The following is a 15,609-nucleotide window of genomic DNA, read 5'->3' on the forward strand; positions in this document are numbered from 1 at the left end:
AGACCCAATTACAAATTTTGTCCTTTAAAAAAAAACAAATTACGGTTCGTGTCCTTTCCTTGCAGGCGGTGTCCTTTAAACATTTTTTTCCTACACGTTACGTCCTTTACGCTAACTGGGTTAGAAAAACTCAGTTAAATACCCTCACGTGAGACGCATGTGAGGGCATTTTTGTCTTTTCGTATGTACCTGCAAATTTATAACACCTTCCCCCTCCTTTCTCTCTTCTTTCTCTCTCTATGCCACCACCATCACCATATCACAACCACTCCGGCCACCATACCCCCACCCACCCCGTTGCAGATTCCATTCCCACCGCCGCCGTCAACCACCCATCTACAACCACCACCACCACCACCACCTGGTCAACTCTCCATTAAACCTCCTGGTCGAAACCCGGCCACCACCACCACCGGATCCGGCCACCTCCAACCCATCCACAACCACCGGATCCGGCCACCTCCAACCCATCCACAACCACCGGATCCGGCCACCTCCAACCCATCCACCACCACCGGATCTGGCCAACTCCAACCCATTTCGCCTCTACCTCCACCACCACCTAACCATTTCGCCTCTACCTCCACTACCACCAAATCATTAACCCTAGAAACCCTAGATCTCAAACCCACCAAATCACCCAATTTCTCTAACTCCGACGACAATCCAACACTGACCCACGAAACCCACACCCCCAGTTCCCACCACCACCTCTGCCGCCACCGTAAACCCACCGGATACCCTGTTGGATATCCATGAGCAGATCCGCCGCCGTAAACCCACCGTAAACCCGCCGCACCATCTTCTTATACAGAGACAGGTTCCTCTACAGCAAGTTAAGCCTGGACTACCCTGTGATCTGTCGGGCCTCAGCAGTGACAATGACAAGATCAGATCTGACGATGTTGGAGTAGTCAACGAAGGCGGTGATGTTGGTACGAGGAAGGAAAGCGGCGACGTGTTGGAGGTCAAGCATCTCACCTCGGAGCTTGTCTGCGTTGACGTTAACGAGTGCGATCTGGTCGGTGATGTTGGGTTAGGATAGTCTGTGCTACAAGGAAAAAGAGTAGAGAGAGAGAGAAAGAAGACGAAAAGAGAGAGAGAGTATATATCTAATAATTACTATTTATTTTTTACAATAATATATTTGAACCACTTCGTTGAAAAGACCAATATACCCTCACATGCGTCTCACGTGAGGGTATTTAACTGAGTTTTTCTAACCCAGTTAGCGTAAAGGACGTAACGTGTAGGAAAAAATGTTTAAAGGACACCGCCTGCAAGGAAACTAAAAAAAGGACACGAACCGTAATTTGGCTTTTTTTAAAGGACAAAATTTGTAATTCTGTCTAAAAATAATTTAAATGTTTTCGTAAATGGCCACATCAATCCTTTAACCCGTTTACTAAAATGGGTCACATGAAAAAAAAAAGAAAAAGAAGAAACATATTCTTATGTTCGGAAGCAAACAAAGTACACATGCCTTGTGAACTATATATGCAACCCAAAATACAATCACTTTTAGCTAAACTTAAAAAAAATAATAATATAATAATGATAGTAACATGGTCACTTACAATTTGTGGTCAATCTTTGTTGTGTAGAGACTAAATTCTCATTGATGATACCTATATACAAAAAAAATAAAAATTAAAGATGATAATTTTACTGAATAAATAAATAACTATGAAATTGAAGCATTTAAAAATAGTGTATCACTTGAAAAAAAAATCTAGATTCATCACTGTTGTTTGGGTTTGGGCTTAATGGAAATCAATCCAAATATTGATCCGTTTATTAGGGGTTATTCGGATCTTGGTGGAATATATCGAGTTAAATTGGGTTGATTTTCGGGTTGAGTTTCTAGTCCCATTCAACCAACGTGGGTCCACCCCTGCTTTTCCTAATGTTTTTCTTATTTTTTAGTTTTTTACCTATAAAATAAAATGAGAAGTAAACCAACTATACAAGTTTTGTTGGGGCATGGTGTTAGAGCCAATCACCTTTCTCTTTTAAACAATGTGATAAATAAATCAACTATACCTAGCTGCATAATCATTAATAACGAATAGTGACGACGTTTAACAACATTCAAACTTTTAAAATTCCAAATCGTATACATAAAACGGTGTATCAACTAAACTTGAAATGTCAGCTATAAACAATATGTTTTTAATAAAAATATATCAATAGAAAAATATGTAAAAAAAATAAAATAATAATATATATAGTTGATTTGGGTCTCTAAAATTTAAAATTTAATGAATAGTATATGATTTAGAAATGTATCATCTTTAAAAGTGATATTTTGTAGGTTAAATAAAATTTAGTAATTGTTTTTTTTTTCAAATAATTGTTAATTGAATTACATTTCTGTTGATGGAAAACTCGATGAAATTATTATAGCTATATTTATTTTGTTAAATATTATTAAGCGAAGTAATATTTTCACAATAACTAACAAATATTCATAAGTTCACTTCATTAAATAAAAAGAATATGTGATAAATAATTAACAAAAAAGAATCTCTAGATGGTATTTCAAAGATAATTAATATAATTAAAAATACTCACAAGTTCACTTAATTTTGAAATTGAAATAAAATAATTAGGAAATGTCATGTGACATTTTAAAGAAATTTGGTGAAACATAAAAGGGAAATTTTGTGAAAGTCCACTTGTTTATTATTATATAGAGTGATTGTTTTTTAAAAAAATTAATAAGCTGTTTTCAAACTAAATTCCAAACAGAGCCTTGGTTTAATAAGTGGGATTACATTTTTGTTCCTCTTTCCACTTCACATATCAAAGCACATCTCACAGTCACTAGTTTTAGGTTTTTTATCAAAACTATATGCATAAAATACATTTATGTTTTTAGTTTGAGCCTGTAGGACTCTCTCTCACAATTTTGAATCTAAAGGGTTGACCTGAAAAGTCAAAATGGTAATGTTGTTCTTAAATCTAAAGTATTAAGTGCATAAAACCGTCCAATCGGCTTCGAATGAAGGTGTAACGGATGAGTAGTGGAGGCAAGTAAAGAATGGGCAAAAAATTGAATGGTGATGGCCACAAGTCCACAACCTCAGTTTTGCCTCTGCAGATTCTTTGTGTATCTAATATGAGCTTCTTTACACTATTTTGTTACTTGTTTAGTTGTTTTGAATTGATTGAGTTACGAGATGATAAATAATAACCATATTTTTATGCTCAATCATTTGATTGCTGATGTCTACTCAATAATGGTATGATGACAATATCTATATTTTATGATTTTTGTTAACTATGGTTTGCTATGATGACAATATCATGAAATTTGCTTATGATTGCTTATATTTTTTTTTTATCAATATTAATATTTTTTGAAATTTGCTTATATTTTTGTTAACTACAAAAGAGCCTTGTTTAACTTATAAGAGCTCGAGCTCGAGTTTGGCTCATTTCAATTTATATTTCTAAGACTCGAACTTGAGTCGTGAGTAGTAGATATATAACAATACAGCTTATGTTTCTATGTCCGAGAATTGCTCACTTGAACTAACATACACCATTTCTTTAACGGATCAGATCAATGCTAGTGTAAGTTAGCGAACCGCCTCCGGAACCAGAACTACCTTCATGAGCATCTGGTTCTGGTTCTGCACAGTACATCGGCACTGGCATATTCATCGGAAGATTTGGGACCGCAATCTCAAACTTCAGCGCCTGTATTGCTTGCCGGATCGACGGCCTTAGATTCAAGTCAGGGTGAACACACCATAACCCCACCATCATCAAACACTCGACTTCTTTCGAGTCAAACACCATGTTCAGCCTCTGGTCAACACCCGAAACCAGCTCACCTTTCCCAAACAAACCCCAAAGCCACTGCACCAATCCTTGATAGGAATCCGGCTCAACTCTATTTGTCGCCTTCCGCCCTGATGCAATCTCTAATACCACCACCCCGAAGCTATAAACATCTGATTCTTTGCTAGCCTTCCCTGTCGTTACATACTCAGGAGCCATGTAACCGAGGGTTCCGGCTAAACCAGTTGTTTGTGGACCCGACTCATCATGGTCCATGAGCCGAGCCAAACCAAAGTCTCCAAGCTTCACGTTGAACCCCGAATCAAGCATAACATTGCTCGTCTTAATATCACGGTGCAACACACATTGCTCCCATTCTTCGTGCAGATACAACAACGCAGAAGCTAAACCCGTAGCAATCTTATACCTCACATCCCACTCAAGGGGAGTCTTTTGACCGAATAGGTGAGAGTCAAGGCTACCATTTTCCATAAACTCATAAACAAGCAAGAATTGAGTTTCATCGTGGCACCAACCGACGAGACGCACCAAGTTTCGGTGCCTTAAACTGCTAATAACCTTCACTTCCGTTCTGTATTCTTTCTTCCCCAGTTTAGAACCCTCTGAAATTTTCTTAATCGCAACCACTGCGTTTTCCTGTAACAAATAGCCCTTGTAGACACACCCAAATCCACCCTGCCCTAGTTTTCTGTCATCTGCTAAGTTATCGGTTGCTAAAACTAGATCGTTGTAAGAAAACCTTTTCGGGCCCGCTCCTCGCTCAAGATCATCATTCATGGATGTCAAGGCGGCTGCTTCTACCGGGTTCTCTGCAGGTCTTCTTTGGTTTCTTCTCCTTTGTTTTCTTCTCCAATATGCAACGCATACTGCAATGACTATTAGAACTAGAACACTAAGAGGGACTGCTATCTCCACTGCTAGTTTCCAATCCTTTGAATCATCTTTACCTTTTGCAACCATTATTAAAGTTGAACTGAACTCCCATGACTGAAGGACATGTCTTTCTACATTAGCACCCGTGGCAGCTGAAAACCCGACCATTGCCCGTTCAGGAAGAACCTCCCTGAGGTCAACTTGATACGAAAGATTCCCTCCAGAATCATTTCCAACGCTATAACTCCACCGCAAGTTCAGAATCTTTGTGGTGGCATTGTAAGATACCCATGCATCTGTATTGTCTCCACTGTGTGAACCAGCATCCCATGCAGCGTAAGTAGCTAAATGAACCGAGTTCTTGTTAATGCCCACGTGTTCAACGTCGGGATCCCATTCAGGGTTCACAAAAGAGTCAAACTCGATGAGAATTATTTGGTTTTTGGGTGAATCGGAGTAAGTCGTGTTAAACAGGCCTAGAAAGCCACCGGCTGAGTTGGGTGGGATTTGGAAGTCCACTGGGGCAAGAAAGAAGGTGAGGCCATTACCGTATGCGGATCGGCCTTGTGTGTCGATGAAGAAGCTGAAGTGAGTGGTGAATTCGGTTAGCTTGCCCGACTTATGGTCCCAAATGGGTAAGGTGTCATAGTATATGGCTTGGCCTACACGGTTAATGTAGTTGACTTTGTTGAACTCTATGGTTCCAACAGAAGGTATGGCATCTCCTCTATACATTATGTCTGTTGCTTCAGCCTCGAAACGATCGATCTTGAAATCTAACGGTTCAGAACAAGGCAACAGGAATAAGAAGGCGAAGACCCAGAATATCATACCGGTAAGTACACTACTTTTGTTAATGGCGCCTTAATCTTAATCTTAATGTCTTATATATAAATATCATCAAAGGAAAGTTAAAATTCGATGAACGATTAAGCACGTAAAGTTAACATATAGTTAGAAAGTAACTGATTCTGTCTCTTTATTTTGAAATATATTTTCCAACTTCAGTATACAACAGAATATTTACGCCATCCAAATATAACCGGCCCTGAACATTTTATATACAACCAGTTGATCACAAGGTCCAAAACCATGTTGTCATGGAGTGTTTTAGCGTTGGCAGCAGCGACAATATACATTTAATATTGCTCAATCAACGTCAAGGTCTTTTATTTATTGTATGAACACATCTGTGTGTGAACTTTACGCCAAGTTAAGTTATAAAAATAAGAAAAACAATTCATTGTTATGTCAGTGTAGGGCACGTGTGAATCTCACTCATATGATAGAGTCTAAGGAGAGTGGGACATTGATATAGAGACCACTCCAATTGAGACCCCCGCTCCAATAATGTGTTAAGAGTAATAAACTAGAGAAAACAGATTACATAAAGTATATAGATAAAAGAGTCACAATAAACATCAAATACTAATAATAAAAGTGGTGCTATATAAGTAACATAAAGCTGATGCCAACACTAAAATAGTACCTAAGCGAGTAAAACACAATAAAAACTACAATATTAACAGCTAATAAAACGATCAATACACGTCCTTTTGTCTCTACAAAAGCCCATCTACAATCATGGTTCTTGGAGATGTATAATCTATCAAATCCTACCTAATACGCTCGTCCCATGTCAACTTAGGTCTCCCTACCTTGGTTATTTCTAATGCACCATGTTCAATCTATTAAACTCTTGTAGTTCTCAACATTTTTTCGGTTTCGAAAAGAATGTGTCTCTATACTCTATAGAACGCACACATAATCTAAAATCAACTAAACGCCGTCATAAAGATTTTAAAGTTCTAGGCTTGTTTTTATTAAAATTCAATTTACGATTACAATCTCCTTTTGTATATATAAAAGCAAATTAAACTCTAAAATATACTCATGATCCCTGGATATACATCATGTGAATGGCATATAATTATCATACACATGAGATGATGAGAATGATAAGATGCCAGGAAATTTGCTCAAACAGACTTGGTTGTCAAACCTGACTGAATCACCAGGTCAAAATAGACTCCAAAAGTAAAACAAGACAACTCAAACCACCATATGAGAGGTCCTAAAAAGGGAGATTTTCATTGTGCAACTGCTGATTAAATTAACTAGTCGATAAAACATAAGGAGTCTAGAAACATCATGTCAACTGCAATCATGATTTAGATCCAAGAAAAACAAAAACAACTTTCGGATCAGCAATTTGCTCCTGTTATGAATCATGCTGATGCACTTTGTAACAGACCATTGTGCCTGAGTAGTGGCTCAGGTGAGGGTTCCCGTCCACGGAATTCAACAAAAACCTGTATATTCCATTCAACCATTATCAAGTCAGTCAAGTTTTTTCTTCGTATTGAAAGTGGCCCATTTTCCATCTTAAATGCACAAATTACTAGTAAATGTATTAGAGAAACCAGTTGAAATTATGTAATTGAAGAAGTTGATAGAGAAAAAAACAAATATATGAACTCTGAATGAACTAACCGTTAGTGGATCTTTTCCACCTCCTAGCGCAAGAATAGTTTCACGGAACCTGCGCCCTGTCTCTTTAACCGCCTTGTCATCATTTAATCCAGCATCCTCAAAAGCCGAGAAAGCATCAGCAGACAATACTTCTGCCCACTGTAGAAATTATGTTCACAATCAGAAATAGTGCCAACTGAGAAAAAGATAACAAATATACAACCTAAACGTTGTAACACTAGTAATCTACTATTTACTTGTGTAGTAATTTGTGGAAACTGTAAAAACTTCGTGATAATCAAAGACATAAAAAATACCTTATAACTGTAATATCCAGCAGCATACCCACCTGTAAATGGTAGACAAAATCATAATAAGGTAATGGCGATATAATTTAATAACAAAATATTCATCCGCAAACTAATTAGCATTGACAAGATAATATAACAATACTAAACCAGGAACCAACCTGCAAAAATATGGCTAAAGCTGCAAAGGAACCTGTCCTCCGGAAGAGGAGGAATTACTTGAGTTTTTTCACTGACCCTTCGATCAACATCATAAATCGATTCAGACCCACCAGGAATATACTTGCTATGTAGCTCCAGGTCAACAGTTGCAAATTTTAGCTACAAATTAACATAAGATGTTAATTTTTAGAAAAAACAAATAATAATGTCATACACTCAAACTCACCTGACGAAGGCTAAGGCTACCAGCACGGAAAGTTCTAGCAGCAAGAAGCTTCTGATATATCTCTTCAGGAAGGCTCTCTCCAGTTTCATAATGTTTTGCAATACTCATCAGTGTATCCCTGCAACAGGCGTTTAATTGAAATTAAATATAATCTTTAAAAGAACTCTTCTTACAATCTGTCAATATGATACCTATGATAGCACCAATTCTCCATAAATTGAGAAGGTAACTCAACAGCATCCCATTCAATGCCACGTATACCAGCAACAAGACCCTCATCTTGTTTTGTTAGCATGTGCTGAAGTGCATGACCAAACTCATGAAATACAGTCTCCACCTATAAACATCATACATCATGTATTAAACAATATAAATACTAAAAATTTTGCAATGTTTCTCTCATGTAAATAAGCATTGCACTTACCTCGCGAAATGTCATAAGGCTTGGCTTATCTCCAACAGGTGGCATTTGATTGCAGACCATATGTGCAATGGGCAACCTAACCGAGGTTTTGTCATCTGATAATACTCGACTCCTTGCAACCACTTCATCCATCCATGCACCGCCTCGTTTTTCAGCTGGGCGAGAATATGGATCAAAGTAAAAGTATGAAATAGGTTTGCCAGTTGAATCCTTGATTTTGTAAAATCTGACATCAGCATTCCAAACCTACAAACAAAAACAAAAGAATTAAACATGTTGAGTCCTTAAACAAAAGGTAATAAGATATCTTACTGGTGCTAAACCGTCAGCTGGTTCAACATCAATGCCAAATAGCATCTTCACGAGGCTGAAAAGACCATCCATAACTTTAGGCAATGAAAAGTAAGGTCTCAATTCTTCCTGCAATATCAAGAAATTAATATATGAGCAAACATTTAAACTAAAAACAACACAAAGATGTTATTCTTTTTGTATACAAGATCTATAAAAGAACCTCATTTATCTCGTATTTTGATTCGCGTAGCCTCTCACTCCAAAAGGTGGTATCCCAGTGAGTTAACTCATTAGCTTCGGGAGCACCTTGACTTTTAGAAAACTGTTTGAGATCTTCCATGTCTACAAGATATGAAACAATTGGTATAGTGAGTGTTTAAGCCATTAAATAGAACAGTACTTATATATATATATATATATATATAAACAATGTAAATAAAAAATATGTATGCTATATTACCCTGAACTGCAGCATTCCAAGAAGCACTTCTAAGCTTCTCTAGAAGCTCTTCAGCTTTACTAACAGTGGCCATTTTAGTTGCCATGCTTACCTGAGAATTATTTTCAACCATCACACCAATCAAATAAAGAGAATAAGAAGCAAAACTAGATAGAAAGTAAGAGAAATGAATACAAATTTAGACCTCTGCATAGTTATTGTATCCAAGAAGCTTAGCTTTTTCCAATCTCAGTTTTAGAATTTGCTCAATAACTGAAGTATTATCTAATTCTCCACTAGAAGCACGAGTTACATAAGCGCGGTAAATTTCCTCCCTTAAAGCCCGATTCTTAGCATGTTGCATGACAGACATAAAACTTGGAGCATCCAATGTAATCATCCATGGCCCATTTTCAGCAGTGGCATTTTCATGACCCTGAAAATCAATATGTATTATAAAAAAATAAAGACAAATAGGACACTGTTGTGTTTTTATAAAACACTAACAAGATTATCTTTTTAGATAAAGACTAGCGAGCATGAATAACAAGATTTTTTTATGACCTTAGATGAGGCAGTTTGTGCAGCCAAACCAAGAGCTGTAGGCGGCAATCCTTCAATTTCCTTTTTATCTGTTATTAGTTTTTCAAACTTCTTAGTGGCATCCAAAACATTTTCCTCAAACTTTCGTGAAAGTTTTGTCAGTTCCTGTTGAATTTTGTTGAATTCTTCTCTCTTAGAATCTTCAAGAGAGACACCACCAAGAACGGCCTCCTTTATTGATGCTGCATGCGTACACATATCATGTCAAACCAAATTCACAGATGCTCAATATTAGGATTAAAATAAAAATAATTATTTTTTGGACACGGACTTGCAGTAGTAATATATATTCAAGTCGTGAAAAAGATAAAAACGTATTGCAAACAAGAAAGAATCAACTCCAGAATAAGTATTTAAGGACTAAAGAAAACGAAGAGTAAAGAGAAGTTTCAGATACAAATTAATCTTCTGTTGATAAAAAATCATGCATAACTTTTCATCATCATCATCATCATCATCATCGTACTCAGTATATCCCACCAATAGCAATGCTATGGTAGGGTCTGAGGAGGGTAAGATGTAGACAGCCTTACCTCTATCCCATAGGGATAGAGAGGCTGCTTCCGGTGAGACCCCCGGCTTGATAGTAGTTTTGAATCAAGCCTTGGACATAAGACACATAACACTCAATCATCGGGACACCGGCTGATTGGTGCATGTGCCCTTGTCTTTCGGCTATCAACGCCACCACATGATGCCTGATTAACCTTCCGCCACTTTTAACGTTATTTTCACGTGATTAGTAAAATAACGTCAAAATTAGTGCAATTTTACTTTTGCCCACCCAAGGGTTCACACATATTTTCATGCATAACTTTTGATGACAACAAAGAAACACTTTAGGTTACACCTTTTGTTATGGTCAATTGCAATAGCTGTTGTTGTAATTAGTAAACTTCTGTAAATGTGTTAGCTTTAGATATATTAACGAATTTATAATATTTAGCCTATTTAAGTGAAGCAAGCGTATCAAGCTTGCCTTTATGTTATATATGTTATCACAAGCATTTTCTTTTATTCTATACAATTGAGTCAACATCAACCGGTGCATGTCCCATAAAGCTTTACTGCAACAACAAACAAACTTCAAGATAAAACAATACTTACATTCAACAATGCGTTTCTGGGCGTCACTCAGTTTATCCCAATCTGGTGACTCCCTTATCGCCTTAAAAGCATTATACAAAGGCTTGCTTTGTCCCAATTTAAGGTCAAATTCCACTTTCTCAGGCTGCAATCAGAATATAACCAATCATCAAGCTTTTTTAACATGCATCAATCAAATTAACCAAAACTAGCAATAACAACAAATAATTAATAAACCTGAATCTCTTCGATTGCGGACCGGAGTTCAGCGGTATCCTTGACCGCCTTGAGATGATTAACAGCTCCCCAAACAACAGTCAACCGATCCATCATCTTCTCCAACGGCTCGACCAGCTTCGGCCACGTAGGCTCCACAGTCTTCTCCAATTCCGCCAGATCACTATCCTGTAACATAATATCCAAAATCAACAACCTAATAAGCAGAAATCGATAATCAATTAGAGACTTACAAGCTTCTTCAACAAGGCACGCATCCCTGGGCGGACATGACTGGCATCGATCGTATCGAAAGGCGGAAACTCGAAGTTGTTGAGTAACGGATTATTGTTATCGGAAACCGTCGTCGACATTGAATAATGATGTGAAGGAGTGACGGCGGTGAGAGGAGAGTGAGATTGACGGAGGCAGATGAAGAAGGAAGGAGACCAGAGTGGGCAGATGCGAGATTTAAGAAGGCGTTTGGAGGTTGAACAAGCGGTGGAGTAACAAATGGGGCGATGATGTATTTGTATAGAGCGTGCGATAGATATGATGGTGGCCATTGTTACGAGTTTGATAACAAATGTGATATTTCTTCCCATTTTTTTCTTATTTTTTGTTGTGTATAGATAATAAATACGTGACTTGTATTACATCAAATCAAATTAACAAGTTAGATGATAAGAAAACGATGTTATTTAGCCAAAGCACATACATTTAAAAAACACCAAAAATGGGTTTGTGTCGTGTTTACATAGAGGTTATAGTAATGTTTTATGGTTTAGTTATGAGTATAAGTTATTAGAATAACCAAAAAGTTGTCAAAATGAGTATGACTTACACAACAAAAAAAATGAATAAAGGAAGGGAAAATCCTCAAAATGTCCATTTCAAACAATGTGTTCAAACTTTTGTCTATCATCGTTATATATTCCTCAAACGTCCATTACCAATAACATTGGCTTCTCCCTTAAACTTACGTACACTCACTTATTTTAAACCAGTAGTTACTTGACACGTGTGGTATATACCGTCGGCCTTACATACATACCGTCGGAAGATCATATATAATGTCGGCCTCACAAATATACCGTCGGATCCTAACTTAATAATTTCTTGTGTAAAAGAATTTATTTTATTAAATCATTTCATAAAATTTTGCAAGGCCGATGGTTTATATGTAAGGCCGACGGTTTATATACCATCTTCTGACGGTATATATGTAAGGTCGACGGTATATATGAGAGTCCGAAGATATATATGACACATGGCAAGTAACTATTGGTTTAAAATAAGTGAGTCTGACAAAGTTTAAGGGAGGATCCTGCGGTATTGATAATGGACATTCAGGGAATTCATTATGATTGTAGACAAAACCTTGACCACCTTATTCAAAATGGATATTTTAGAAATTTTCTCGTAAAGGAATCAATCAAATCACCGTTCACATTTTTGAGAAAATCAGAATCCCTTTGTTGAAGTGATTGGTTATGAATATTTAAAACCTAAACAAATAACTATAGGTTAGTTAATAACTTAATCAAAAAAACATATCTCAATGCGTCTTTAAAGTTATGAATCATGGAGCATACAACAAACATGTATCATTAGATATCTTCTTAAAATGGTTACAACCTAGATGGTAGTCGAATACAATAAAAAGGCATTGGTATACCACATCTACAAAGGTGATGCAACATGAAAATGTTTTGCTGTCCTTTAATGTGAATATACAAAAATAGAATAGTTGGGTGATAAAAAAAACAAAGTTCTAGAAGTGATCAGTAGATTGAAAAGAGGTGACACTCTGTGTTGGCTTATAACATACTTAACAAATATAAAGAAGGCTAGTTTGTGTGTGTTTATTTAACTTTAACTGAAAATAAAAATAAAATACTTCAACAGGCGGATTTTATCTTCGTGAACAGGGGCGAAGGATGGTTGGGGCCAGGGGTGGTCCCGACCCCCTTCGTTTTTTACGAAGTAGTGTAAATTTATCTGTTTTCGCATGACATTTTTTATACGCAGTGTAAATGTACTCCGTCTACAACCAAAATTTTGATCCCGGCCCCCTCCGTTTTTTTACGTAGTAGTGTAAATTTATCTGTTTGCGCATGACATTTTTTATACGTAGTGTAAATTTACCCCTTCTACAACCAAAAATTTGATCCCGGCCCCCTTCGTTTACGGTTTTTTTAATGCGTATTTTCGTCCGTCCTCTTTGCATCTTCATCCAAACTTCGCCACTGTTCGTAAACACTCGTTAGGAAATAAACATACTCATGGATATGTTCATTCGTTGAAACGTGAATTGGACTTAAATGAACAAAAATAAATGGACGTCTAAGTGCATGTTTGGGATTGCTTCTTTAAAATGCTTTTTGCTTTTTGGAAAGGTAAAATGTCCAAAATGCTCCTCCAAAAGCACCTAAAAGCTTCAATTTGGTGCTTTTGGGTGCTTTTAGAGGGGTATTTTGGACATTTCACATCTCCAAAAAGCAAAAAGCATTTTAAAGAAGCAATCCCAAACGCCCATTAAGAATGAACACAAATAAATGATTAAAAATAGAAGTAAACGCAGGTGTTCTCCTTCTTTCATCAAATTGACTACCCAATACTTGATTCTAAAATTTGATTGTGAAGATGGTTGATGCACAAGTGCACAACTAATAAATAAATTTAAGTAAATATGTAAATGAAGATAAATGAACGAATACAAATACACAAGCACGAATGAACATAAATTTGACTGTGATGATGCGTTGATATATAGAATGTTATCCATGTGGGGGCATATGCATATTAACGAGATTTAAGTCTTTTACTAGAGCAATAATAGATACACAACTTAGTACTATACTATCACCTAATAAAATATAACACACTCCGTATTTAGCTAACGTTGTGATCTTGCCATTAATCTAAGTTATTTTCTTTACATAGTATTTATCATAGTATGCATGAAGTTATTGTATCAAATAACTTGAGTTCTTTTTTTTTAAAGACTTCTAGTCTTCTCCTATAAACCATCTATATTCATACAAGATTTGAACCCTCAACAATAGGAAAACGTCTTTCCACTATGTCACTTGGAGACATCAAATAACTTTTAGTTGTGCCACACAAATAAAAGAAAGAAAAGTAGAAAACAGAGATCATGTTTGGCAACAAATTAGGTGATGATGCATTTTGTAGTTCTAGATATTCATTAAACATCGTTTTGAAAATGATAAGATAAAAATTCGTCTACAATAACAGAAGTTAAAAGGAAATATGTTAATGGTTGCTTATTCAAACTTAGTGGGGATAATGCACATACAACATGTCAACATGACGTCACTAACTAACATTATTACTTTTGAAAAATCAAATATTCTCACTCCACCATAACTAACATTAACTTTTTTTTTGAAAGACCAATAATATTAATAAATAAAAGGAGGACAACTAGTAAGAAGCAAGAAGTCTAAACAAACAGAAAAAGTCACAACCGAGTACAAAAGCTCTATAAGAAGAAATTAATAAAGCTAAACTTGCATCATTTCTCCCAATCAAGGCTCGAAACCTTGCCACGATGTTTCACCCACAAGAAGGAAGCGGACTTAATGTCGTTGACCACTTTGGACATATGAAAAGGCACATTATTGAAAATAATGTCGTTTCTGGCTTTCCATATCATCCAACAAGTAACTGCCGAGATGGATTGCACTGCTTTACATTCTTCTTTGTTCTTTATTAAATTATCCGGGTAACCGAGCATCTCCTCCAACGTGCCAAAACTGACCCGTTTAGGAAGTTTGACCCAGTCATGTATAATAGACCATACCCACTTGGAGACACTACAATTTATCATAAGATGTGATGAATCAACAAAGTCTCCACAAAACACACATTGTAAATCCTCCAACATAACCCCTCTTTTGGACAGCTCCCATTTAGTTGAAATGCGGTCGAGTAACCCCTCTTAAAACCCATCACACTCACACTACCACCAACCTCACTAAATTCCATCATTAGTGATGGAATGTGGTGGGGTGAGGTGGCACACCACCATTGGGTATGGTGAGTGATGGAGATGGAACTACCCCCTCCCCCCTTAGTATGCGGCCCGATCACCCCGGTAAATTTAAACCCAATAAAAAAGCTCTTTTTACTAAAGGCTTATATTTGTTGCTTTCGACTCAAAAGTTTTTAATAATTCTCGGGAACAACCCTAGTCATATTTATCGATTTAATAAGTCAATATGGCTATATGCAGCGATAATATGTCAATAACGGCATTTAGTTTGTTTTTCTTGATCACATTTTTCTTTGGTTCTTTGCTTGTGGAGTTGTGGGACCCACATATTTAAAATAACCAAAGTTAGCATAATGCTTGATCTGTCATTAATGATCTTATTGCGTGTTAATGTAGGACTCATAAATTATATCTATATTCTATATCTATACTATATACAAAACATGATGGACCTTTTAATTTGTAGAGGGGTACAAAACTTGTTGTTTTAAATACCATTAATAATGTATAAAGTTATGAGATTCTAGGGACCAATGTGTATGTTTCAGTCTTAAACAATAAGTACAACTTTGGTCCATCAACTCAACTCATTTTTTTTTATTTTAAAAATAGTTACACATAATCCTTTATTTCAAAACCAACTATCCCACGACTTTTTAATGGTCATAATTTTTT

General features: G+C 36.4%; 1 protein-coding gene and 1 pseudogene across 1 annotated transcript; both read right to left on the minus strand.

The window, feature by feature from the left end:
* Positions 1-3,532: 3,532 nt before the first annotated feature.
* LOC143622757 (L-type lectin-domain containing receptor kinase IX.1 pseudogene) lies at positions 3,533-5,715 on the minus strand (annotated as a pseudogene).
* Positions 5,716-6,759: 1,044 nt separating this feature from the next.
* On the minus strand, positions 6,760-11,518 carry LOC143622756 (putative cytosolic oligopeptidase A). The gene is made up of 15 exons (XM_077093822.1): positions 11,168-11,518; positions 10,935-11,102; positions 10,719-10,842; positions 9,573-9,793; positions 9,214-9,444; positions 9,030-9,120; positions 8,790-8,911; positions 8,588-8,695; positions 8,276-8,521; positions 8,043-8,188; positions 7,852-7,969; positions 7,625-7,784; positions 7,473-7,504; positions 7,177-7,314; positions 6,760-6,995 (listed from the first exon to the last, which is right to left on the minus strand). The coding sequence occupies exons 1-15, from the start codon at positions 11,516-11,518 to the stop codon at positions 6,912-6,914; spliced, it is 2,340 nt and encodes a 779-aa protein (XP_076949937.1). The 3' UTR covers positions 6,760-6,911.
* Positions 11,519-15,609: the final 4,091 nt, after the last annotated feature.

This window comes from Bidens hawaiensis, unplaced genomic scaffold, assembly GCF_021521415.1.
Source record: "Bidens hawaiensis isolate Kalapana, Puna unplaced genomic scaffold, B.hawaiensis_p1.1 tig00003241_1, whole genome shotgun sequence".
Lineage (NCBI taxonomy): Eukaryota > Viridiplantae > Streptophyta > Magnoliopsida > Asterales > Asteraceae > Bidens > Bidens hawaiensis.

What these genes read in the sequence shown, in the direction of transcription:
- LOC143622756 (XM_077093822.1), bottom strand. Translation starts at nt 11,518, where the DNA reads ATGGGAAGAAATATCACATTTGTTATCAAACTCGTAACAATGGCCACC. An exon ending in CAGCTGACGGTTTAGCACCA is followed by an intron (nt 8,522 to 8,587) that starts GTAAGATATCTT and finishes TTTTGTTTGTAG; the next exon opens with GTTTGGAATGCTGATGTCAG. An exon ending in GCCTTATGACATTTCGCGAG is followed by an intron (nt 8,189 to 8,275) that starts GTAAGTGCAATG and finishes TGATGTTTATAG; the next exon opens with GTGGAGACTGTATTTCATGA.